Here is a 26,557-nt window from a genome sequence, read left to right as displayed (position 1 = left end):
TTAAGGATATAAAAATAGACTATCTGGCGCCTTTTCAGCCTTTGGTTCAGTTTTCTTTCTCTGATGAGGTCAAAATTTCCATCAAATTATTTTTATGTTAATGGACCATGACATTGAATCATATGTGGGGATATCTTCCTGTGAGTTAGCTCTGGCTGTTATCGTTCTCCACCCCAAATGGAAGCATGTAAACTTCGGAGTAGAATACAAGTTAAATCAGAACCAAAGTCTCTCTTTAGATTGTCAAGACTTTGTGCTTCTTTATCTATCCCTTACCCCATGCCTTTGTTGTACACACTGTTATAATGGTAAGAGAAGAGAAATCATCAAAGTGAGTATTAGGCTTACAGATTTTATAACAGTAGTACATTAGAATGTGGCATCAGTTTGCTCATTAAGTAGAAAATCCATTTTGAAAAAAAAAGCTGTCAGATTGCTTTATCTCTTTTTTCCCAAAAATTAGCACTGCCTCAGTAATAAGAGACCTTCATTTACAACCGACTGTGTTCAGAACTCTGCTCAGCACTAGGAGAAATAGAAAATTTGCAAAAACATTAGTCCTGACATCACAGACCTTGAAGACTAATGGAGCAAAAGACACATATAGTGAAAAATGTCACACATGACTTTGCACATATAACTATGATACATAATAAATACATAGAAGAGGTACAAAATTGATTGCTATATGTGGTCCAAGAGACAATAGTTTACAACCAGTTAATCTGGAAAGGTTGTGTGAAAAAGATAACATTTTATTAAGACTTTATGAGTAGGAATTCAGCCAGCAGGGGAACAGGAAGGATATTCTGAACTTGTAGAAACATGTAATCAAAGGCATAAAGATGGGAAAGCATATAAGGCATGTTCAGGAAAATAGTCTAATTTGCCTCACTATGCAATCATCAACATCTATTTATTAAGCACCTGATATATGCTGGGCACAATGCTTTTCAGACAGTACTTCGAGATCACATTAGTAAAACCAGCATTAATTGCATTGATTTGAGCCTTTTTTCGGACCAAATCTAGTTCTTCGGTCTCTGTTGCCTCCTAATGGGGGTAATGCATAGTTGCAACCTCAAAAATTTTTTGGAGAATAAATAAGTTATGAATCCAAAATTCAGTTCTTATGAAAACCTTCAATTCAGTTTTAATTCATCATCTTCAGAGGGAAAGAATTATTTTCCTTTCCCTCCTTGCTTTTTATTATTTAATATTTTATTTTTCCCAATTACATATAAAAACAATTTTAACTTTTTTTTTCAAATTCTGATTTCCAAATTCTCTCCTTCTTTCTTTTCCCCTCATTGAGAAGGCAATTTGACACAGGTTATACATGTCTAATCATGCAAAACGCATTTCCATGTAAGTTACTCTGTGAAAGAAAACAGACAAAAACACACAAAAAAGTAAAGAAAAAGTATCTTTGATCTGCATTCAGACTCTACCAGTTCTTTCTTTGGCTATGGACAACACATTTCAATTCTAAGTCCTACAGAATTTTCTTGGATCATTGTATTGCTGAATTGCTGAGAATAGCTGTTGCTTATAGCAAATCATCATACAATATTGCTATTACTGTGTACAGTGTTCCCCTAGAGCTGCTCATTTCACTTTGCATCAGCTCATATAAGTCTTTACATGTTTTTCTGAACATCTTGCTTATCATTCCTTAAAGAACTAATAGTATTCCATCACAATTTTATACAATTTGTCCAGCTATTCCCCTCTATTTCTGATTCTTTACCACCACTGAAAGAGCTGCAATAACTATTTTTGCATACATAGGTCCTTTTCCTTTTTGTGGTTTATCTCTTTGGGATATAGACCTAGTAGTGGTATTTCTTGGTCAAAGGGTATTGCATGGTTTTATAGCCCTTTGGGCATAGTTCCAAATTGCTCTTAAATCAGTATACAATTTTACCAGTGGTACATTAGTGTTTTAATTTTCCCATATCACCTCCAATATTTGTCATTTTCCTTTTCTGTTGTTTTAGTCAGTCTGATAGGTGTGAGGCAGTAGTTCAGAGTTGTTTTAGTTTGCATTTCTCTCATCAATAGTGATTTAGAGCACTTTTATATGACTATAAATGGCTTTGATTACTTTGTCTGAAAATTGCCTGTTCATATCCCACTTCCCCATCAATCTTATTTTTATCAATTTGACTGTTTACTATATGTTTGAGAAATCAAGTCTTTATCAGAGAAATTCACTGTAAATTTTTTTTCACAGTAATGATTACCAACCATGTATTTCCCCTCATCCTATTTTCCTCCTGTTTATTCTAATCTCTCCTTTTACCCTGTCAATTCTCTGAAGTGTTTTGCTTCTGACTCTTACCTCTCCCAAATGCCTCCCCACCTTCTCTTATTCATTTTCCTTCCTATTTTTATGTATAGTAAGATATATTTCTACACCCAACTGAGTGTATATATTATTCCCTCTTTGAGTCAGTTCCCAGGAGAGTAAAATTCTTGGGCTTCCCTCCCCGCTTTCCCAATTTTCCCTTCCACTGTAAAATCTTTTCAGGCCTCTTTTATGTCGGAAAATTTATCCCATTCCACCTCACCCTTTCCCCTTCTCCCACTACATTCTTCTTTCTTATTCCTTATTTTTTTTGTTTAAATAATCATGCCATCACATTCAACTCACACCTCTGCTTCTGTCTATGTATACTCCTTCTAACTGCCCTAATAATGAGAAAGTTTTAGGAGTTATAAATATCATTTTCCCATGTAGGAATATAAATAGTTTAACTTTATCAAATCCCTTATGAGTCCCCTTTCTTATTTGCCTTTTTATGCTTCTTTTGCATCTTGTATTTGAAAGTCAAATTTTTATTCAGCTCTGGACTTTTTGTCAGGAATGCTTGAAATGCATGGTAATTCTAGAATGGCAGAACTGATTGTTTATTTTTTTCCCCTGAATGTTTATATTCAGTTTTGCTGAGTAGATGTTTCTTCATTGTAATCCTAGCTCTTTTTACCTCAAGTAATATTGCAAATCCTATGCTCCTTTAATGGAGAAGCAACTAAATCTTTTGTTATCTTGACTGTGGCTCCACAATATTGAATTGTTTCTTTTTGGCTCTTTGCAGTATTTTCACTTTTATCTGGGAGGTCTGTAATCTGGCTATATTATTCATGGGAGTTTTTATTTTGAGATCTCTTTCAGGAGATGATTGGTCAATTCTTTCCCTTTCTATTCTCTATGGTTCTAGAATATCAGGGCAGTTTTCTTTAATAATTTCTTGAAACATAATGTCTAAGCTCTTTTTTTTTATTGTGACTTTCAAGTAGTCCAATAATTCTTAAATTATCTCTCCTGGATCTATTTTCCAGGTCAGTTGTTTTTCCACTGAGATATTTCACATTTTCTCCTATTTTTTTTTCATTCTTTTGTTTTTGTTTGATTGTTTCTTTATGTCTCATAAAGTCATTAGCTTCCACTTGCCCAATTCTAACTTTCAAGGAATTATTTTCTTCAGTGAGCTTTTGTACCTCCTTTTCCATTTGGCAAATTCTGCTTTTCAAGGCATTCTTCTCTTCATTGGATCTTTGTGCCTCTTTTCCCACTTGGCCTATTCTGTTTTTTAAGGTGTTATTTTCTTCAGTATTTTTTGTGTCTCCTTTACCAAGCTGTTGACTCCTTTTTCATTATTTTCTTGTATCACTCATTTCTCTTCCTAGTTTTTCTTCTACCTCTCTTACTGGATTTTCAGTATCTTTTTTGATCTCTTCCATGGCCTGAGACTAATTTATATTTTTCTTTGGGACTTTGGATGTAGGCATTTTGACTTTGTTCTTTTCTTCTGAGTGTGTGTTTTGATTGTCCTTGTCACCATAGTAACTTTCTGTGATCAGAATTTTTTTCTGTTATCTTCTCATTTTCCAGCCTATCTCTTAACTTTTAATTCTATGCTAAAGTGGGGCTCTGCTTCCAGGGTTGCAAGCTTCAGGTTTTTTGTGCAGCTGTTATCAGAGGTAATTCTGGAGACCTGTAAGTTTTTGGTTCTTCCACAGTAGTATGATCTTAGGACAGGTGTGTTTCTTACTCTTCTGTACTGTGCACTGGTTTGTGAATAACCACAAGCACTCTTTTCTGCCCTGGTCCCCATTCCACTGCAGCCACAAGCTCTGTTGTGCTAGTGCTCCTTTTTGCACTGGGACTAAGACCCAAGACTGTGACCTAGATCCAAGTATAGGCAATGCAACAGAGTCCTGCCCCTGCTGCCAGGAAAGGGATTCCTTTAAATCTCATCTTGTTGATGCTGGTATCTTCATTAGATTGCAAAACATCCACCCCAAAGAAATATTTGGGAGATTTTTTTTAACTTCTGGTGAATGTAGAAGTCTTACCCTCATTGAGGCAATGATGAACTCTGATAAATGTCCAGTGGACAGAGTGCTGGGCCGCGAGTCGGAAGGACATGAATTTGAATATCACTTCAGACAAATCTGACCTAAAAAGCTGTGTGAATCCAGGCAAACTATTTATCTTCTGTTTGCCTCTGTTTCCTCATCTATAAAATGGGGATAGTAGTAGAATCCCCAGGGTTGTTGTGAGCATCAGATGAGATCGTTGTGGAGCACTTAGCACAGTGTCTGGCACATGGCATGTGCTATATAAATGTTAGCTAGTAGCAGCAGTAGTCATGCTGTAGTAGTAGTAAGTAGAAGCAGTGGCAGTGACAGCAGTGGTAGTACCAGCAGTAGTAATAGAGCTGCTGCTGCTTCAAATTCTACTAAGCACTGAGGAAGAGGAGGAAAAAGAGGAGGATGGGGGAGAGAGAGGAGGAGAGCTACTATTTTTTTGGAGGGGGGAATGCAAGTTAATTGGGGTTAAGTGACTTACCCAAGGTCAGATAGCTGGTAGGTATGTCAAATGTCTGAGGTCGAATTTGAACTCGCGTCCTCCTGACTTAAGGGCCAGTGTTCTATTCACTGTGCCACCTAGCTGCCCCAGGAGAGCTACTATTACTACTGCTACTATTACTATTAAATACTAAGAAATAGAATTGTTACAAAATAACATGAAGTTGGAATACTTCAAGACCATCTTGTAATGTGTTGTATGCCATGAAAAGTTAAGAAACTTAACCAAGAGATGGAGGTAAACATATTTCAGTGGCCTGAGAACTGACTTGATTTAAACTCCATTGAAAATCTATGGGCTCTAATCAAGGCTAGACTTGGAAAACAATTGTTTTTCAAAGGTATTCTAAAAATCCAATGTGATAAAAGCATAGTTTTGTAATAAAGAATTAATGAATATGCATTAAAATCCTGTGAACTCAATGTCATGTAAAATAAGTAACTGAAGTGAATGGATTTATTAAATATTAACAGTATTTTAAGAATAGAAAAAGCTATAAAGTTCATTTTGTGTCACTAAAAAAAAAATCATCTTGTCTGATCCTCTTACCATCTTTATAGTGAGAGGTCTGAAAACCACCACTATTGCCACTGATTCAGGCACCCTAGGACTGCTTCTGGTTTGCTGGGGCCAGTCTGCACTGACATGGCCTGCACTAGACTGTTCTCTTCTTTCACTCTGGTGCAGCAGACCTTCCCTGCCAACTTCTAAGTTGTCATGGCCTGGGAAATTGTTTCACTCCATCTCTTTGTGGGTTCTGCCATTCTAGAATTTGTATAGAGTCATTATTTAAAGGTTTTTGGAGAGGTTTGGGGGAGAGCTACCTTTTCTATGCTATCTTGAGTTCTATCTTGAGTACCTACCTTTTCTATGCTATCTTGGTTCTGCCCTCCCCTCCTTGCTTTATAACCTCGATGATCATAGGTAAGATTGTATTTAGCTGCTATTCCCCATTGTTTTCTACTAAGTCAGGAACTTCATAGAATCACAAATTTAGGACTTGAAGAGAAATTAGAGGTCATCCAATCAAGCTCCATATTTCAGAGTTGAGAAAACTGAGACCCACAGAGTTTAAATGAATTTACCAGTCACATATGGATAGTGACAGAACTGAGATCCAAATACAAGTCTTCTCACTCCAAATTCATTGCTCTTTCCTTTTATTACATTACTTCCCTACAAAGCTTATAACCTGCCCTACTAAACTCCTGTGTATCCAGGAAGATGAGCCTCCATAATAACTGAGATGTTATGGTGCTTCATTAATTTTGACACTAAACATTAAGATATTTTAAAGATAAATTTACATTCTTTTTTCAGGATCTTCATGAAGAAGTTAATCAACTTACAAATTCTGAAACTCTGTCAAGTATAGACAGTCTTGAAGCTGGAGACCATGAAGAAATCTATTCAACACTTAGTAGAGCTCTATCTTCAGCAAACCATCAGAACTCTGTATCTCACAATTCACAGAGTCCTCAGCCAACAAATCAAGTTTATTTTGATGCAGGTGAATTGCATCTCTCTAAAACTCAACATATAAATAATTGGCTAATAAACTTAAGTGATCAAAATACACAGACAGCCTCTCCTTTTCCAGACTTTATAAATAAACATAATGACCATTTTAATGATACAAAACTAAGATCATTTGCTCTTAACAGGATTGGCGAAAGAAGTACAGATGCTTCTGATAGTACAGTAGCCATTATACAGAGCCCATGTACTTTTGCACAAGACAAAAAGACTGAAAAGACATCAGAAACCTTCAGTATATGGAAAGTTGACTCTCTATCTTCTAGAACGCTTAAAAGAGAGAGACCATTAGTTGCTGAAAGCCCAACATTTAGATTCAGCAAAACTTGGACTACTTCATCTCCCACTACAAGAGAAATAGTTCAGTCTTCAGAACATGAGAAATGTCCTGAATTAACTCAACCAAACAGAACCACTTCAGTACCTGCTTCAAATATACCTATGGCAACACCTGTAGTACTACCTTCTAGTCAATGGACTAACTATAAAAGTACTTATAGTAATATACATTCAATTAGCTCTTTGCAAAAAAATAATATGCACTTAGAAGAAATTTGCCCAATACAGTGTACTGATGGGCTAGACAGTTTGAAAAATATAAAAGATGAAAAGATGAAAAACATTGGGAGTAGTAATCAGGCACTGCCTTTTTTATTTCCAGATGCACTTAGTGCTTTTATGTGTAACACCCCTGATCCAATGTCAATGAAAGATAAAAATGAGAAAACAGTTGGAACCACACCATCACGATGTAATAATTCTGACTTAGTTGAACAACCAAAAAGATCCAAACATAATAATCATGAGAGAAATGGAGTTAAATTACTCAAAAGTATATTAAAGAAAGAATCTAAATACGAAAATGATTATTTCAAGGCATTAATTATAAAACAAGGCTTCACCTTGGGAAGTCAAACTGCAGCAGCAATCAGAGATAGTGTGGAGTTGACAAAAGTAAAGGGAAAGGGCTCAGAAATGCAAAAGTCCATTAAAAAACTGAGGTGGTTTGATGAAATTGGCCAAATAGAAAAAGAAGATGGAGAAACTTCGTTGAAAACTGGACTTGCTTCATCTCAAGCATCATCACAGCCAGCTTACGTTCAAACCAAAGTCAGTGCTTCTAGCAACATTAGCATTCAAGCTTCTGCTATAAATTCTGCTAGTTATGAAAACCACAAGGGCATATTGGGAGTAATGAAGTATGAAAACCCCAAAGATAACTCTCTTATCACAAAAAATGCTGCTACACAAATGTCTGAAACGGATAATGTGCCTTTAGATTCTTTTGTACCTTCAGGTAAAAGCTTTGCAAAACAAGCCTGGATAACCTCAAAAAAAGAGGAAGGTAAATTCCCTGTTCAAAATAATGATTCTAAAACTCAGAAGACTGTTCCACGGAGTGGGATAATAAAGATAATTCAAAGATCAAAGGCTTCCAAAGTTCAATCAAGTATTGCAACTAAAAACAAAAAAGGCACTGTCATTAGACCACGGCCTACAAATGAAGCCAATAAGACTATACCAACTCAGGGCAAATTAATTGCACCTCACCCTCCTCATAAATCTATAACAAATAATAGGATTAGTAAAACTGTAAAAGATTCTCAGTGTCAACAAGTTATGCCTACAAAATCCCAAAGCAGTACTATAAATAGTAGAAACCTAGGCTCAAGGCATGTTTTTCCAACAGAGAACATTTTTAGTCATATTACTCAAGAAAGTAGCCCTGCACCTTGGAATACTAGTAGCTCTGAGTTAGTCACTCCAATGCCATCATTACCTTCCTATCTCACTTCTGAACGCCAAATATCATCAGAGATAAAACATAATGTGAAAGGTACTCAGATGATTGCCCAGCAAGATGGTTCATTAATTTGTGCACAAAGAAGTCCTCTTTATGAAGAAAATAGTCACTCTTTGAAGCATATTGAAGAAAAAGTTGGTATTCAGTGGAAAGGAGAGTGTAGTGCCCTAGGACAAAATGAGAAGGCTGCTGGTAAGACTGTGCTGACTTTAAAAAAAATAAGTAGAATGTCTCCGCATTACTTTGCATGTGAAATTTCCCCTCCTGTGGCACTGTTGCAATAGTGCATTAAGCATCACCCTAAAAGAATTAGGTTACTTCTCTCAGTATGTGATTTAGTTGAAGTGCTAATTATGTGTCTAGGATTTATGTACTTAGTGCTAAGTGAACCACAGTGTCTGCTGTCATAGAACTTACAAACTAGGATGGAAATGATACAAATATAGCTAAATATAGGTGAGAAACAAAAGTGGTATGTGAAGTGAGGTCTAAGGGGGAAATGATTACCAACTGGAAATTGCAGAAAAATAAGTCCCTATAATGGCCAAACACTTAGGGGATATAAGGCCAAAAAAGAAACAGTCAGTACACTCAAGGACCTTATATTTTGGAAAGTGGATAGTAGAGTGGCTGTAACATACACATATATGCAAGATGAACACAATATAGAATACAATATACAATTTTTAAATAATTTTGTAAGGACAATACTAGCAGCTGGGGGAATCAGGAAGGCTTTCTGAAGGTAGTTCTTGAGCTGATTTAAAAAAAAAAAAAGGAAAGGTAGAAATGAGAAGGGAGTATACCCCTTACAAAAAGAATAGTCGGTGCAAAGGTGTGAAGATGGAATACAGAGCGTCCTATGTGGCTGGATTAGATAGTGTGTGAATGAGAATAATGTATAATTTTTAAAAAGTTAGGTTGGAGCAGGTCATGAGCAATTTACAGTTGATCCTACAAGCAATAGGAAGCCATTAAAGTGTATTGAGTAAGCAGATTGTGGGGGCAAAGGGGAATAATAACATGTTCAGATCTTCACTCTAGGAAAATCATTATAGCAACTATATAAAGGATGGATTGTTTTTAGGAGAGATTTGAGGCAAGGAAATTAAGTTTAAGTTTAAGGAGAAAAATAATGCACTTGGTTTTGACACGTTGAATTTGATGTTGCTCATGGGACAACCAGGAGAAATGTCAAGTAGGCAGTTGGAAATGTGCAGCTAGAACTCAGAGGAAAGATCAGGAGTAGCAGTGTTAATAGAGTAATTTACATTTATGTGTGTTAACACTGGTTAGTGGGAGTGACCTGGATAAGATTCAGCAAAGAAAGCTGAGAAGTGGTCAGAACTAAGAGAGAGCAATGTTCACAAAAAACTTAGAGAGGAAAGAGTATCAAGGAAAAGAGGGTATTCCAGTGTCAAAAGCTGCAGAGAGGTCAAGATGAAGACTGAGAAAAGGCTACTAGATCTGGTAATTAAGAAATCATTGGTAACTTTGACAAGAGCAGTTTCAGTTGAATGATTAGAAGAAATTAGGAAAGTTAGAAGCTAGATTTCAGTGTTAGAGACTGAAAGAAATAGAAATGGAGACATCAACTGTAGACGGTCTTCCCAAGGAGTTGAGTTACAAAAGGGACACTTCCTAATTAATTTTCTGACATATCCATCTCAAAATAAACTTATATCCCACTAAACTCTCCTGTATCTTTTTCAGATGAACTGATATATAGCCAAACACCAACACCCCAATCTTGTACTTATGAAGTTAATTTTTTAAATTATTTTTAAAGCATTTTGTATTTAAATTATAGTCATTTCTGGGAAAGGAAAAAAGACTTCTTCCCCTCTCCAGACTAAAGTGTCTTTTGTGGCAGAGTTAACAATTAAGCAAAAAACATCCCATAACAGAGACTATATTTGTCAATGTATATAACTTTTCATCCTAATAGCCCCTTGCTTCTCTACCATAAGGAGGGAAGATGCTCCTGTATCTTCATTGGTTTTTCAGTCACTTGTCAGCTTCCTTTCAGTGACCTTTTTAGCTTCACTGGTGTAGTCAATGTGCATATTGTTCCTTTGGTGCTGGTTATTTTTTTTATTCTCCATCAGTTCATACAGATTTTCTCATTTCTTAGATTTACTCATCTTTATCTTTACTGCACAGTGGTATTCCACTACATTCATATGTCATCGTTGTTGGGATTTTTATGCCATTTCTCAACTGTTGGGGATCCAGTTTTTTTCTTGTTCTTTGTTCTTTATTTATGCCCAAGTTTTTGTGACCCCAATGGATCATAGCACACCAGGCCCAGTACTGTTTATGGGGTTTTCTTGGCAAAGATACTGGGATGGTTTGCCATTTCCTTCTCCAGTGGATCACCTTTTGTCAGAACTCTCCACTATAACCTGTCCATCTTGGGTTACACTGCTCAGAATAGCTCATAGCTTCACTGAGTTATATAAACTCCCACCACGACAAGACAGTGACAGTTCTTTGCTATCATCAAGAATGCTGCTATAGGGGTGGCTAGATGGTGCAGTAAATAGAGCACCAGCCCTGGAGTTAGGAGGATCTGAGTTCAAATCCGGCCTCAGACCCTTAACACTTACTAGCTGTGTGACCTTGGGCAAGTCACGTAACCCCAACTGCCCTGCATTCCCCCCTCCAAAAAAGAAGAAAAAAAAATGCTGCTATGAATATTTTATTATATGTTTTGGAACTTTGTTTCTGTTTTTGACTTCTTTGGTGTATAAGCACAACCATAGGGTTTGGGGATCAAAGGGTATGAAAACTTTGGCCATTCTTCTTGAATAATTCCAAATTGTTATCCAGAACAGTTGGACCAATTCACAGTTCCACTAAAAATATATTAATGTGCCTGTCTTTCCATAACCCCTCTAATATTGACTGTTCCTATTTTTGTCATATTCTTCTTTTGGCATGGAACAAGGTGAATCCTCTGAACTGTTTTAATTTGTGTTTTTCTACTATTAGTGACTTGAAAATGTTTTTACATGGCCATTTGTAATCTGCAATTCTCCTTTGGAAAACTATATTTTTTTCACATATATTTTTGTCAATTCTCCATTTATCTTGAATATCAGACATTTATCAGTAATATTTGATGCAGATATCTTCTCACTCCACAGTTTTAATTTTTATTCTGTTTTCATTATTTTTATATTCAACGTCACTTTAATTTTTTACCTTATCTTTTATAATTTCCTCTATTATTTGTTAAGGATTTACCAATAAAAAATAGCTAAATGAGGTACTGAGTTAATCACATAAGATAAAATAGATAATTTTCATTACATGAAATTAAAAGGCTTATACAAACAAAATCAGCAATGCAAGGATATGAAGGGAAAGTGGAAAATGGGTTTAAAATTCTGTCATATTTCTCTAACAAGGCTCTCATATTCCAGATATATAGGTAATCACAAACATGTAAGACCAAAAGCCATTTCCCCAAAGGATCTTGTGTCCTTTGCCCAAAAGTATAGTAGAGTTGGTAGCTACTAATAACTTTCTGTCACCCTTTTTGTGGTAATAATACAGACTGTGAATTTTGACATTATTTTTGCCTTTTTTTTTCGTTGATATGGCTTGAAAAATCAATCCATTAGTATCTTTAAAATTATCACATATCCAGCCTTGATTTCCAGAATGTTTTGGTCAAATCCAGCCACTCTTCATCACTTTGTTTTCTGGACTGTTCTCTCATATAGCACTCTTGGTACTGAAGTGATGGAGAATAAATGTGGTGAGGTGATACTGCTGTCAACAGTTATTACAATAGATCAATATAAAAGTACTGGGAAGTTTATTTGTTTTCACATCTTTTTGTTCTTATATTTTCATCTATAAATGCTCTCAGAATGATTTGACTTAGTTTGGTCTCATGCCAAGCTTTCTTTATGCAGTATAATTTTTCCTTCCACTGCTTTTCACTGTTTTGTGAGGTAATTTTGGCCTGTCTTTCATAAAATTACAGAATCATTGAGTTGGAAGGGACCTCAGAGACCATTTATCTAGTACAAAGTAAAGTTGAAAAAAAAATGTCCTCCATAACATACCCAACAAATGATAGTCTAATCTTTGTCTGATGGAATGAGGAGCATCCAGCCATCTCCCAAAGCATCCCTTTTCAATTTTTAATAGTTTTAGTCATTTGGATATTGTTATATTGTTACATTGAGCTTAAATATACTTCTCTTTACCTATATCCTATTGCTCATAATTATGCCCTTTGAGGCCAAATAGAACAAAACATATCTTTTCTATCTTAGAGATTTTCAAATACTCATATGACCCACTGTTGCTATTGCTGGATAAACAGAGGGTCATTAGCCAGAGGCAGGGAAGACATGGTAGTCATTTACAGTTATTGATGTCCTATCTTGTGAAATAAAGAGTAGATTTGGTTTTGTTGCTCAAAAAGACAGAATATAGGATCAATGGGTACAAGTTACAGGGAGACCGATTATATTTAAACATAAGAAAGGTTATTCTGCATGTAAAATTGTCCAACAATGGAAAAGGCCTTCTCATGAAGTTAGAAGATTTCTGTCCCAAGAAATGTTAAGCAGATGCTAAATAACCATCTGTCATTGATAAAGCATTCCTGCATGGGGGAAAAGTTTAATCAACTGACCTCTAAGACCTCTTCCATTTCTAAGATTCTATAAATGTCACTAGTGAGTTTTTTCCCCTTTTATGTTTAAATGGAATGACTATAAATCATAAGAAACACAATATTTTATAGGAATTCAGGAGTCATGTGAAGTACATGGATCAATAACAATTCATCTGAAACTTTATGCAATTTCTTGTGTTAAATGTCCAGTTGTTTTTTTAAAGCAATTGGGGTTAAGTAACTTGCCCAAGGTTACACAGCCAGTTTTTTGTGTGTGTGGGTGTTAAGTGTCTGAGGCTGGAACCAATCCTGGCTCCTCCTGACTCCAGGGCTGGCGCTCTACTCACTGCACTACCTACCCGCCCCCCAGTTTCTTTTTAAAACAGTTGAAATTACTGAAACCCTCAGATAACAACTAATTGTAAATGTATAAATGGCTGCTACACTTTGGGAATGGGGTAGAAGAAACTAGACCTTTTTATTCATTGATATATGGAACTCCAGATAAGGAAACTTCCTCTACCAGTATAGATTAGCACCAGCTATGCAATTTATAGTCTTAGAGAGTTGTCTGAGACACTGAAAAAGGAAGTAACTTGCGCAGGATATATAATAGCTAATATATGTCAGAGGCAGGATTTGAACTCAGATCTTCTTTAACTCTGAGGCCAACTAGTTTTCTATCCACTATGTCTCACTGTCTCTCTGTAAATAAATCTGATTTTAGTAAACATGAATCCTGCCTTGCTGATATTTTCTATCTAAAACCAATGAATATCAATAAAATTAATGAACAGAGGAAGAGAAAAACCAAAATGGTAATTTTTTTAAAAAAATCAAAAGGATTCAGAGCATTTTGTCCTGAAATAAAATGGTTTTAAAAAAATGGATCACTACTTCATGTTTACTTTATCTAGGAAGTTTTTAAGAGAGGATATGGAATTTTTAACTTTCCCTAAAGAAAGGAAATATTTTTTAAAAGACTAAGGAAAAGCTGTTCCTAGCAAATGAAATATCATTGGACTTTAATGGCTGCTTAAAATTTTTCACACAGGAAATTGCAGGAAATTTAGAATACCGTTCCCCCAGAAGACAAAGTGCTGAACCACTTGTTACTCCTTATGTTTAGAAAGTACCTGTTTCTGTTTGTTTTATAATTCTAAATACCAGAACATTTGAAAATTCCCCTTTCACGTTTTCACTTTTGTAAAATAAACTATTATGTCATAAAATCTGCTGTCATATTTGAAAGTACTTTGCTGTATACAATAGTAAAATAGATTATTCTGCTTTGCATAACTCATAAGTTTTTCTGGCATTTGTCTTAAGATTCTACCAGTGCAAGAAGAAAAGTAAATCTTGAAAGCAATGAAAATAAACCAAGAACTCTCTTAGAGCAAAGAAGACATATCTCCAATTCTATGAGGCAGAGGTGCTTTGAACAGCCACAGGTAAATATAAATATCCATTTATTGTTGAGATATTATATTAATGAAATAAAACATTGCCTTCATGGTTCTCATTATATATCAGAAGCCATGAAGAAAAATTAGATCTAACCTAACTGCAGATCAAGTCTAATATTGCTATACTGCTTGCTTAATTTTCAAAGCCCTGTACTATAATAATTGTTCTGCTCTCATCTTCAGAGCCTATTTTTGTTTAACAATAGTTTTAGAATTTCTCTGTAAATGGTGACATGGTACAGAGGAAAGAGCATTGGCTATGGAGTTAAAGGACCTTGTTTGGTTCAGACCTGCATTTTAGAAAGATCAGTTTGACAGATGAGTAGAGAATAACAACAATAACAATATTTATATAACACTTTAATATGTGCAAAACACTTTAAAAACATCTCATTTTATCTTCACAATAACCCAAGGATTTAGGTGCTATTATTATATCAATTTTACAAATGAGAAAATTGAGGCAGGCAGAGGTTAAGTGACTTGTCCAGGATCACACAGCTCATGTCTGAGACCACATATCTTAGGTCTATATAACTCAGTTCCAGTGTTCTATCCAGAACTTAAGGCAGGGAGACCAGTCAGGATGCTATTGCAATAGTCTAGGCACCAGCATGGTAGCAGTGTGTAGCACCAACACGATATTCACAGCATCAACAAACAACTATGAATATGCTGGCATAGTTCTAAATTGTGAAATATAACTCTCCATATAAAAGGCAGAAGCAAAACATTTATTCAGACATCAGAAAGCCAGATCCTAACACCAGAAAACCAAATCCATCATAGCAACAAAGAAGTTAATACACCATAACACAGCAGGGAGCCACACCATCTTTTAGCCTTCCCACAAACCAACACTCACAAGCCTGTCAACTCACAGGTTGTCACCCTGGGTACATCCTCTCCTCCCTCCAGCTCTAACTGCTCCAACTCTCAGCTTCCTCTGGGCTCTGCTCCACCACTTAAGCAAACTCCTCTCACCACAGGCTCCAGGTGAGAGGAGTTTGCTTATTTGGCCTATTAAGGGGCAGGGAAGATCTTCAAATTACTAATACCATTACATTGTGTCAGAGGAAAGAAGGGGACGTACACAACACATGAAACAAACTAGTAGAGACAGTTTCATTTTTCTTCAAATCTCTCATCACTCTCAATCTCTTTAATTCTCTGCTAAGAACTTAGCCTTGTATTTTACTGAAAAGCTGAGGACATTTACTGAGAATCTCCCTCCTATTTTCCTCTTCATTAAATATCACTCAGTTGTCTTTTTGTCACTAACTCCTCCTTCAGCCTTGTTTTCAAAGAGGAAGCTCCAAGGCTTGCCAAGGCTAACTCTTCTATTCTTCCTTGATCCTATTCTTTCCAGTTCTGATATGGGGGATGAGAGAGAAGGAGTAGTCAAGGATAACATATTAGTCTATATGACTCCTAGTATTACCTCCATGGTAATAGGAAAGTTACAAAGAGGGAAGGGTTTGGCAGGAAAAATGAGTTCAGTTTTGGACATGCTGAGTTTAAGATGTCTATATCTCTATTTGAGATGTCCAGTCAGTGACTGGAGATGTAGGCTGGAGGTGAGGGTATAGAGTATGTCTGGATAGGTAGATTTGGAAGTTGTTGGCACAGAAATGGTAGTGCAATCGGTCCATGTGGGAGCTGAGCTTTTCACCAAGCAAAAATATAGAGAGATAAGTAAAGAGGGCTCAGGTCTGAGCCTTAGGGTACATCTACAATTTTGTGAGCATAGCAAAAGAAAATGAGGAGTGGTCATACAGGTAGAAGAATTAGAAGAGTTCCTGTCTTTCTCTCTCTCTCTTTCTCTCTCTCTCTCTCTCTCTCTCTCTCTCTCTCTCTCTCTCTCTCTGTCTCTCTCTCTCTGTCTCTCTCTCACATACATACATACATACACACACACACAACTAGAAAGAGGAGAGTATTGAAGAAAGAGTTATCAATAGTATCAATCTACAGAAATATCAAAAAGGATAAGGACCAAGAAAAACCATTAGATTTGGTTATTAAGAGATCATTGGCAACTTTGAAGAGAACAGTTTCAGTTGAATGATGAGGTCAGAAGCCAGACTGAAGACAGTAAGAAGAAAGTGGAGGCACTAATTATAGATGGACTTACTAAGTTTAGCTGCAAAAGTGAGGAAATATGTAGAATGATAGCTAGCACAGATGCACATATCAAGTAAAGATTTTTTTTGATAATGGTGTTGGGATACATGAGCATGTTTTCTAGGAAGCAAGGAAACAGTAGATAAAGCTTGAAGATTAGTGTGAGAGTAGGAATGACAAAGGGGCACTCTGCTGGAGAAGATAGGATAGAGCAGGATAAGGACGAGTAGAGGGGTTAGCCTTGGCAAGCCTTGGAGCTTCTTCTTGGTGTGAAAACAGGGCTGAAGGAGGACCTGGTAACAAAAAGACAACTGTCTTTTCAATATTCAGTGAAGAGGAGAATAAATAAGAGGAAGATTCTCCGTAAAGGACCTCAACTTTTGAGTAAAATACAAGACCAAGTTCTTAGTTGAGAGATTAAGGAGATTGAGAGTGATGAAGGATTTGAAGAAAAATGAAAAAGCATTGTAAGTCACTGATAGTGAGATGATTAGGGATATGTAAAAGAATTGCCTTACCACAGTGAAAGCCTAGTTGAGATTAATTAATGATATAAATTTGTAGTGGACCTAGTTAGCACAGTTTCATAATTTATTTACAAAGTCATGAATGGATTATCAGTCAACTAGGAGAGAAGGTTATAGCAACAGGAATTCCTCAGGATAAGACCACACATTTTTCTTATATTAACATTATTCTTAACTCTTCTAAAGTTTTCATTGCTAGAGTATCATCATTATAAATATCGATTATGATAGAATTCTAGTTAAAAGATTACTGACTGAGAGAGGTTTTATATCCAATTCATGAAATAATACGAAATCTATATGTTTTAGTCTTTTCAAATGGAAGAAAAAAAACATCGTGTAAATTGCCTAGAGTCATAACAAATAAATTCCTAACACTGTATTTTAATCCAGGTCTTTCTGACTCCATCTTCAATGCTCCCTTCTCTGTGCCACACCTCCATTCACATTCCTTTCAGAGTCTTGTTTTGACTAGATCAAAATTGAAGTTACACCTGAATTTTTCCCTCATTCAAGCCTTTTTTTATAATTATTACTCCTATTCCTCTACTTAGTTTATATGCCAAGTATTTAACCATTACAGTGGTTGACTGTTAGCATAGTTTCACAGAAGATATATTTTCATTATTCTGTATTTTCTACTACCATCACTACTACAGCCCCTGGAACATGTATAGAAAGTAAACTCTTCGTAGATAAATGGACAAAGAAAGGAAAAAAAGGATCACAGTGATCAGTAGATCCTCTTCTCTTTTGGCACTACTCACTTTCCAAAGAATATACACAGCTCTCTTGTCTCTGGAGTGTTTTGAGGGGAAGAAAGAAAAGCAGTCAAATGGGAGGACAAAAGGGAACCCAAATTATAATCCACTAACAGCCATTGAAATGGGAGTGTACATGGTGGTAGTAGCAATTAGAATGGTGTTACATAAGAAGCCAAATAACAGTAGGTGCCTTAGAAACTTATTAAGAGAGAAAATAAGGATCTTCAAATAAAGCCACTCACATTTTTGATTGCTTAGTATGTAATAAGATGATGTCTGAACCAATTAGTTGAAAGTTTTTCTGTGGTTTAGCCATTTTTCTCCATTTTCTTCTAAATTCATCCTGTTTTTCCCTTTGGAGGGTCAAATTCTTGCAAGTTTGGTTGCTTGAAACTATTTCTGTAGTTCCAAACATCATAAAATGCATAATACATATTTCCATTTCTCTTTGCAAAAGGAGACCAAAAAGACAGACTCATTGAGGCATCATTCTTCAGATAAACCCAAATCCATTTAAGTATTGGCTGTAGTAAGGACAACTACATATAGCTCTCTGAGTCATAATGTCACTATGACTGCCTGATCATTTGACACGATCCTCCTATTTCATATAACATCCTGATTCTTATTTGCTATCTTTGATATGAATGTGACTCCTCATATACCTTAAAGGTATCACCACAAAATTCTCAATTTTAATAGAAACACTAATCTGTTCTAATTGAAATAAGAAACCTTGGCAAATATATAAATTAAAAGAGTTAGAATACGACTGAAACAAAAATGAAGAGAAATAACAAATTTCTTCCTACAGAGAAATCACAGGTCATAAGATCATAGATGTAGAGCTTAATAGCTCGTTTGCATTCATCTAGTATTCTCCTCCTCTTACAGGGGAGAAAACATACTTCAGGAAATTTAAATGCCTTGCCCAGGACACACTTAGCGAGTGACAGAGCCAGAAATTTGAAGCCAAGACTTCTGACTCCAAACCCAACACTCCTTCCACTCTAAATGTCTAAAAATGTCACTGAAATATTTAGAATCAATTTCAAAATTTTTGTATAAAATACTTTAAACATATAGTGTTATATACATTCATTTAATTCTTAACACTGAAGAATGTTGATCTGAAAAATACTTGCTGAACACTAAAATACTAATTTCAATTAAATACTGAGAAGATTTATGAATGTATAATTTATATAAGTTTTAAAAATTCAGAATAATGGTTTTGATTTTTTTTCAACTTTTACAGAATATAATACAGCCTATACAACTAAGCTCAGGTGAGCCAGTACAAAGTCTGAGTAGTATTTCTCATGCTGAAGAAGGTATGTTTGAGTTTTCATATTTTCCTTCCTGGTCTATTCACAGACGTTTCATTTGTTCCTTTACATTTTTGTATTATTAACTCTCATGTCCTAATCATACTGCTACACTGACAGGTTATTTTTAAATCTTTTTCTTTCTACCTCATTTTTCTTTATTCAAGTTATTCTTACAGATTGAATTATCTATCTGACATGTCTTCCTGGACATATTTGCTGCTACCTCAAACTAATTGTAGTAAAATCATTCAAAAGACAGAATATTTCTGATTCTTTTTCTTGTTCTATCCATATCCTTCCACATATTAATCATTGTGGGAAAGATTATTTTATTCATCTTCTTTATGTGCATTCTGAAGATCAGTGGATAAAATAAAATGTATTTTAACCTAACTATACTGAACATAATTTTAATTTTATTTGGGAAGCACTTCAAAAGCTTTAATTACCTTAGTATAATTATTATGACTATCAATTATAGTAAAATTCTAGTTAAATGATTGCCAGCTGACAGGGGTTTTATGCCTAATTCATGAAATTACACAATCTGTATGTTTTAGCCTTTTCAGTTGCAAGAAAAATATCCTGTTAATGCTTTGCATAACTTCTCTAGTTTCAGAAAGTACTGCCCAGTTTTTGATGGCTGAAAAATTAGTGAAATCATCAGTTCCTGAGGACAAAATTCTAAATGCCATGAAACCCATGCAACCATACAAACCAACTCTTCCTTTACACAAGACACAACAATTAAACATTGGTACACTGTCTTTTGAAGAACAGAAGATCATAGAGTCACTTAATCACCTCAATCAAAGATTACATTGTAAGCATTTGAATAGTTTTGATATAATGAACACAATATTGAATATTTTGATAATTTCAGTAACCTTTTACTAAAATCCTAATTTGATGCCATATTGTGGCATGTTGATAATCCTTTACTCTCAAAAGGCTATGTCGTTAGAAAGTTAAATGCTGACATTTCCTACCAACCTTTAAAGGCTTCAAGGACTGGCCTGAAAGCAGACTATGCATCTGTTGCCCCAGGACTAGCCTAGCTAAATTCAGTGAGAAGGGGACATTTCACCAGGAGGCTGGCCATCAGGTAATGCATTTTTTGGCCAGAGAAAACCAAAAGGTTGAGGAAGGGTTGGTATCTGCATCAGTGGGAAGGAGAACCTCCTACAATGAAATCACAGATCTTTTGAAGTAAGTTATTTTATTAGCCTAAAAATATACACTATATATGAATTATCATGTCCTCAAATGTATTTTGGGGCTACTTAATTGACTTTAAGAGACTATCTCAAGTTTACCACTCTATTCCTTTTATTTCAAGAATATGGTTATTTGAATTTTAATTTTTCAATGCATATGGATGGAAATAATGGATGGCAAAGACAACTTGTTTCTCTTGTTTTAAGAAAAAAACATATAGTACTAAATGTTGTTATTGAAAAATCCAGATAAAAATGCAATCAGTCATCTGGAAGGGTTTTTTTTTTTGGTTTATTTTTTGTTTGTTGACACTGACCATTTGGCTTTTTGAAAATATCTGGATGACTAACTGAATTTTTCACTTTTTATCCAGATATTTGGTATTGTATAGATACAACCTAAAAATCAGAAGGCCTCTGTTTTTTCCTGGCTCTACCACTAATCCATTCCATCACCTTGAGAATATTACTTCAGCTTTCTGTGCCTCAGCATCAAAACAGGAATAACAGAACCTGCTCTTATCTTCTTGATAGTGATTCTCCTAGGGTAAAAGGCACTTTATAAAAATTTAATATTTGTAAATAGCTTGTTATTATCAAAACTCTCAAATAATCATACTTTTCTACTAATGTAATTTGTATATATTTTAATCAGACTGTTTACATTGTCTAATGTTAATGCCCATACTGATTAAATAATACCTTACACATACATGATGTTTTACAATTAAAAATAGCTATCACTACATTATCTTACTTTGTCCCTTAACTACCTCATGACTAATTGACATTGCAATTACAGGAATTCACATTTGTATTTTTCCACTAACATAAAAGCATATTAAGTATATAGGGAATATTCCCCACCTAATATTAAGTATTATTGACACACACATGAAATTTGTAAAGTATTCTTTACAGTGATTCATGAATATATTTTAATATACATTACCACAGTAATTTTTTATTGTGGAATTTTTTTAGATGTCCAAGAAGCCATTTGCAAAAACCCATCAATCAAAAGTATTTTACAAATAGCATCACCTCTGGTAAGTATTGAGATTATTTTTAGTCATTTTCATGTGGGAAAAAAACTCTTGCTCTTATCTAAGCCTCTCCCATGTTGATATTGATTTTTAAGTTAGTTTTTGAAGATGACAACCTTACCCTTACCCATACATAGCACCGCTTTTCCATGGGAACTCACAATTTGAAGAGCAGTAATTGACCTTAAAGATCATTTAGTCCACTGATTTTATAAATGAGGAAATGAGGCCCAGAAAGGGTAAGTGACTTGTGTAAGGTCATACAGGTAGTAATGAGCAAAATCAGGATAGAAGTCTGGTTCCTCTTGACTCTAAAACCAGTGTCCTCTACACCGTATTTACATATCCTGCTTTCAAAATATAAGGGCATGCCATTAGAACAAATGTCCTGATGTAATGAAGAAGCTGATTTACTCTTACATCTGGACCACTTCAGTAATAAAGCTGTAAGGGAGAATATGCAAAGATCAGAATGTCAGTCTTCATATAAGGTAAGTACTTAGCTATATCAAGAATTCCCTATGGAGATTTCAGTGACAGTTGTTTCTGGTTCCTATCATGTTCTTTCTAGAGCTCAACATCCCAAAGGCCTTCTTTTGGAATTCCTCAGTGAAATACAGTTATTACCAAATTCATGCATAATCCCATAGAGATTTACTAATGTATTAGAGTGAGATTCAGCATTGAATTTACTGAAGAAGTCCACATTAAAGTTGCATTACTTGACTTCTAGCAAGAAAAATACATGGGGTATCAGCTATCTAAGTAATTTCTCAAGAGCCACCAATTTACAAAGTCATATAATCCTTTTGGAAATTTTTAGTTCATTCAGCAACATGTACTAAAAGTCTGCTATATACAGGGGATTGTTCTAGGAACAGAAATGAATAAAACATAGTCTCTGTCCTCAAGAACTTTATCCAATAGGAGATAAATGTGAATACACAGAACACAAATAACTACAAAACAGTAGTATTGATAAATTCAACAAGAGTGGTACAAACAACCCACTATATAGAAATACAAATGAGTAATATGGCTGACTGAGGTCAATCAATCAACAAGCATTTATTGAGCACTTAATAGATGCTTAATAAATGCTAGTTGACTTGACTGTGACAGGTACTGGTGCCAGGAACTTGGGATACAAAAGAAAAAACAAATACAATCTATACCCTCAAGGATCTTACCTTATAATGAAGAAGATAACATATAAACCAGAACATACAAAGATAAATATACAAAGTAGATAAAAGATAACCTTAGAAGGAGTGGCAATAGCAACTGGGAAGACTAAAAAAGGTCCCCTGAAGGAGCCAGAGTTAGAGCTGAGTCTTAAAGGAAGTGAAAGAGTCTAAATTGGGAGGGAAAGCATTCCATCCATGGAGAAAACTGAATAAATTTTCCTTGAAGGCTATCTGATCTGGAGAAGACAAGACTTGAAGATAATAGATAGACAGCCAGTCATAAAAGCTCCACCTAAAACAGCTACAATTATTAGAAAGAGCTGGGTTTATTTTACTCCCATCTTGAATCAAAATTTGCCTCTCTATAACTTCCACCCAAATGTAAGGTCCAAGTGTTTTCTAGGGCTAAGCAAAATAGGCATAATCCTCTTGCACATGGCAGTCCTTCATATATATGAAAACTGCTATATCTCCTCTTTTCCAGGCTTAATCTTCCCAGTTCCAACTACTCTTTTATTTATCTCTACAAGGAAAACCCATGAGTAATCCTTCTATTCAATTGCTGTCTTATTGGTTTCATTTGTAGTTAGAATGATTGACATGATTCAGTTCCTTCAGTACTATGTCCAATGACTGATCACTTAGCAAAGATCACACATTTAAAGTACGGACAGCTAAGTTAATTTATAAATGCTGTCCAAACCTGTGTGATTCTTAACACCATAGTGCCGGATAACCAACGAAGCAAAGTGGAAGGGAGTTGTGCAGGACTACGCACCATTTTCTGTTTTTCTCTGTTTCATAGTTGCTTTGTCCAAAGTAAAGACAGACTTCTGACAGTGAGCCATTTCATACTTACTTCGACTGGTCATCAGAAGACAGACTCAGTCTATTGCTGAGTACTAGAATTTGTACTTTTCTAGCGTAGCCTTCAAGGACCTAAGGTCACCTCCACATTAAAGGCATCAGTAGGATTTGTTTTAGAGACAATGAAGCAAAATGAGAGTTGGGTAGTTCTAGGATCTTTCTGTTTTCTTCATTCTCATTTGCACTAAGAAGGAAACTTATTAATATTCCATTTACCACTAACATAGCTTTAACAATCCCTTTTAGTTATCTTCAGAATTTATCATAAGGTTGAGATTAAACTGGCTTTATCCTTCTTCACATTATTTTATACGTTCTTGTTGCTCCTTGTATTTGTCTTTTGTTACCAGTCCCAATTCTGTATCTTATGTGGATTCTTTTAAAATCTGAGTTCCAACAGTTGAAGTACCAATAAGTCACATCAATATCTGTAATGTCTACTGCTATTTTCCACTCATCGACCTCACCAGAATTCTATTCTTCAGAATTTATGCATTTATGTATCACTTTAAAGTTTACAAAGTACTTCATATATACTGCCCCTTTGATCCTCATGACAACCTTGTAATGTAAGTAGATAGTTCAGGTCTAATTTATCACCATTTCATAGATTAATCATGATAATCTCATTTCCTACATTAATAAGAAGATTAGATTGGAAGATCAGAGGAATACCAAAAACACAGCACAACTAGATTTTTTTAAGTTAGATTTTATGTTTATTTTTAGTTTACATCAATCATTTCCACAAGATTTTGAGTTACAAATTTTCTCCCCAACTTTCCCCTACCCACCACCCCAAAAGAGTGATCCCACTGTATACCCCCTCCCCCAATCTGCTCTCTCCTATATCCTCCCCCATCTTCCCTCTGACTTTCCAGTAGGGCAAGATGGATCTCTATACCCCAGTGCCTGTATACCTTATTTCCCAGTTGTATGTAAAAATAATAATAGTAATATTTTTTTAAATATTAAATTGTAAAACTTTGAATTCCAGATTTTTTCCCTTCCTCCTTCATGAACCACCTTTACTGGGAAGAGAAGCAATTCAATATAGGTTGTACATGTGTAGGTACACAAAACATTTCCATAGTGGACATATTGTGAAAGACTGACTATATTTCCCTCCATCCTATCCCAACCCCCACTTGTTCTATTCTCTACTTTGACCCTGTCCCTTTTCAAAAGTGTGTGCTTCCAACTTCCCTCCCCCCCCAACCTTCCATCCCTTCCATCATCCCTCCTCTCATCCCCTTCCCCCCTACTCTCCTGTAGGGCAAGATACACTATTTAGTGTGTATGTCATTCCCTCCCTAAGCCAAATTCAAAGAGAGTAAGGTTGACTCATTCCCTTTTGCCTTCCTGTTCTTCCCCTCCATTGTAACAGTTTTCCCTTGCCTCTTCTATATGAGATAATTTATCCCATTCTGTCTCTCCCCATCTCTTCTCATTATATTCCTCTTTTTTTTTTGATCATGGCTTTCAGGTAGTCTGATAATTTTTAAATTATCTCCCCTGGATCTGTTTTCCAGATCAGTGGTTTTCCAGTGAGATATTTCACATTGCCTTCTATTTTTTCATTTGTTTGGATCTATTTAATAGCATCTTGATTTCTCATAAAGTCACTAGCTTCCATTTGCTCCAATCTAATTCTGAAGGAGTTATTCTCTTCAGTGAGCTTTTGAGATTCTTTTTCCATCTGGCAAATTTGGCTTTTTAAGCCATTCTTCTCCTCATTGGCTTTTTGAGCCTCTTGCCATTTGAGTTAGTCTATTTTTTAAGGTGGTATTTTCTTCAGTCAGGTTGTTGACTCTCTTTTCATGATTTTCTTGCATCGTTCTCATTTCTCTTCCCAATTTTCCCTCCACTTATCTTACTTGGTTTTCAAAATCCTTTTTAAGCTCCTCTATATCTGTAACCAGTTCATATTTTTCTTGGAAGCTTTTGGTGCAGGAGTTCTGGCTTCATTGTCTTTCTCTTCTTTCATGCTTTCATCCTTTTTGTCCCCAAAAAAAGGAATCCAAATTCGGATTGCTGTGCTTGCTTTGCTTCCTTTGCTTGCTGTAGCAGCAAGTACCATAGCATACCCAGGGTGGCTGCCAACACAGGTTCTTAGATCTGCTTTTCTAAAGGAAAGCAACTTACAATGGGTTAACAATCTTGCTTTAATCAAACATATGTCATTTACCTAGTTCAGGGGAAAAAGGTCAGCGCCCCAAACTTCAGAGAATACAGAGATTACAAGCAGACAAAAAATACAGAGAAACAGATCAGCAGACAGACTTCCAGCTGCCTGACCATTACATCTATACATAGTCAGTTACCAGAGAGGGAAGCATCAACATTTGGGTTTTCAAAGCTAGGGGACTCAATGGCTGCCCAGGGTCTCATCTGGTCAAATCACACAACTCTTCTTAAAGTGAGCCCCAAAACAAAATCTCACATCAGGATATATATAGCCTTCTCCTGGCTCAGAGAATGTCACAACCATCTCATCCCACTGCCCAATCACAAAGCATCAAGGCATGGGCATTCCTGAAAAACAAGCTTCCCACCATAGGTTCCATGTGACCACATTCAGCTTATTGGGGAGCAGAGTATATTTTCAAATCAGGGAAGGTTCTCAGAGTCGCTTAAGCCTATCAAAGGGCCTAGGGGCAGGGAAGATCTTAAATTCCCATTCCCATAACACTTGCTCATGTTGCCACTCGATTATTTGACTTTTTAGCTTTTTGCCATAGTAGAACTCTGCTTCCAGAGAGGAGAGCTTTGTCCCAGATCACTGGGGTTTTCTCAGCTGCTGGAGCTATTAGTTGGGTACCCTCTCTGAAGCCTCCACTGGCTCTAAGCACACTGGTCATGCACTCCAGGACCTCCACCCTAGACAACAATCCAGATCCAAGCAGGTTAAGGCAAGAGCAATTACAACTGAGACTGGTCACTTGATCCCCCTACAATCCGCAGGCCAGGAGTTCTGAAGCAGCCATGAGGCGGTGGCCACCCCGCCTCAACCAATTCTCCCTCCAGGGGGCAGAGGCCAGACCACACCCCTGGACCCCCTGTTCCCAAAGTCCACTGACCTCTCATTTTGTCTTTGGCATTTATGGGTTGATAATCTGGAAACTGCCACAGCTGCTTGTGATCCACTCTCCTGATATCCCTCTAGCCGC

The 26,557-nt window shown here is 35.9% G+C and overlaps 1 protein-coding gene across 4 annotated transcripts in view; it reads left to right on the top strand.

Moving 5' to 3' along the window:
- Positions 1–26,557, top strand: part of CEP126 (centrosomal protein 126) — a 101,396-nt gene that overhangs the window by 60,291 nt on the left and 14,548 nt on the right. For 3 of the 4 annotated variants that reach the window (XM_069079984.1, XM_069079981.1, XM_069079983.1), the window contains 5 exons: positions 6,200–8,411; positions 14,188–14,309; positions 18,998–19,073; positions 19,684–19,893; positions 21,272–21,336. In XM_069079984.1, the coding sequence (XP_068936085.1) occupies positions 6,200–8,411; positions 14,188–14,309; positions 18,998–19,073; positions 19,684–19,893; positions 21,272–21,336 (2,685 nt within the window). The remainder of the gene's footprint in view (positions 1–6,199; positions 8,412–14,187; positions 14,310–18,997; positions 19,074–19,683; positions 19,894–21,271; positions 21,337–26,557) is intronic. The other variant, XM_069079982.1, reaches the window with a different exon arrangement.

This window comes from Petaurus breviceps, unplaced genomic scaffold (genome assembly GCF_028583685.1).
Source record: "Petaurus breviceps papuanus isolate PSGF00001 unplaced genomic scaffold, PetGlider_PUasm1.0 91133, whole genome shotgun sequence".
Taxonomy (NCBI): Eukaryota; Metazoa; Chordata; class Mammalia; order Diprotodontia; family Petauridae; genus Petaurus; species Petaurus breviceps.
This window is presented reverse-complemented; position numbering and strand designations above follow the sequence as displayed.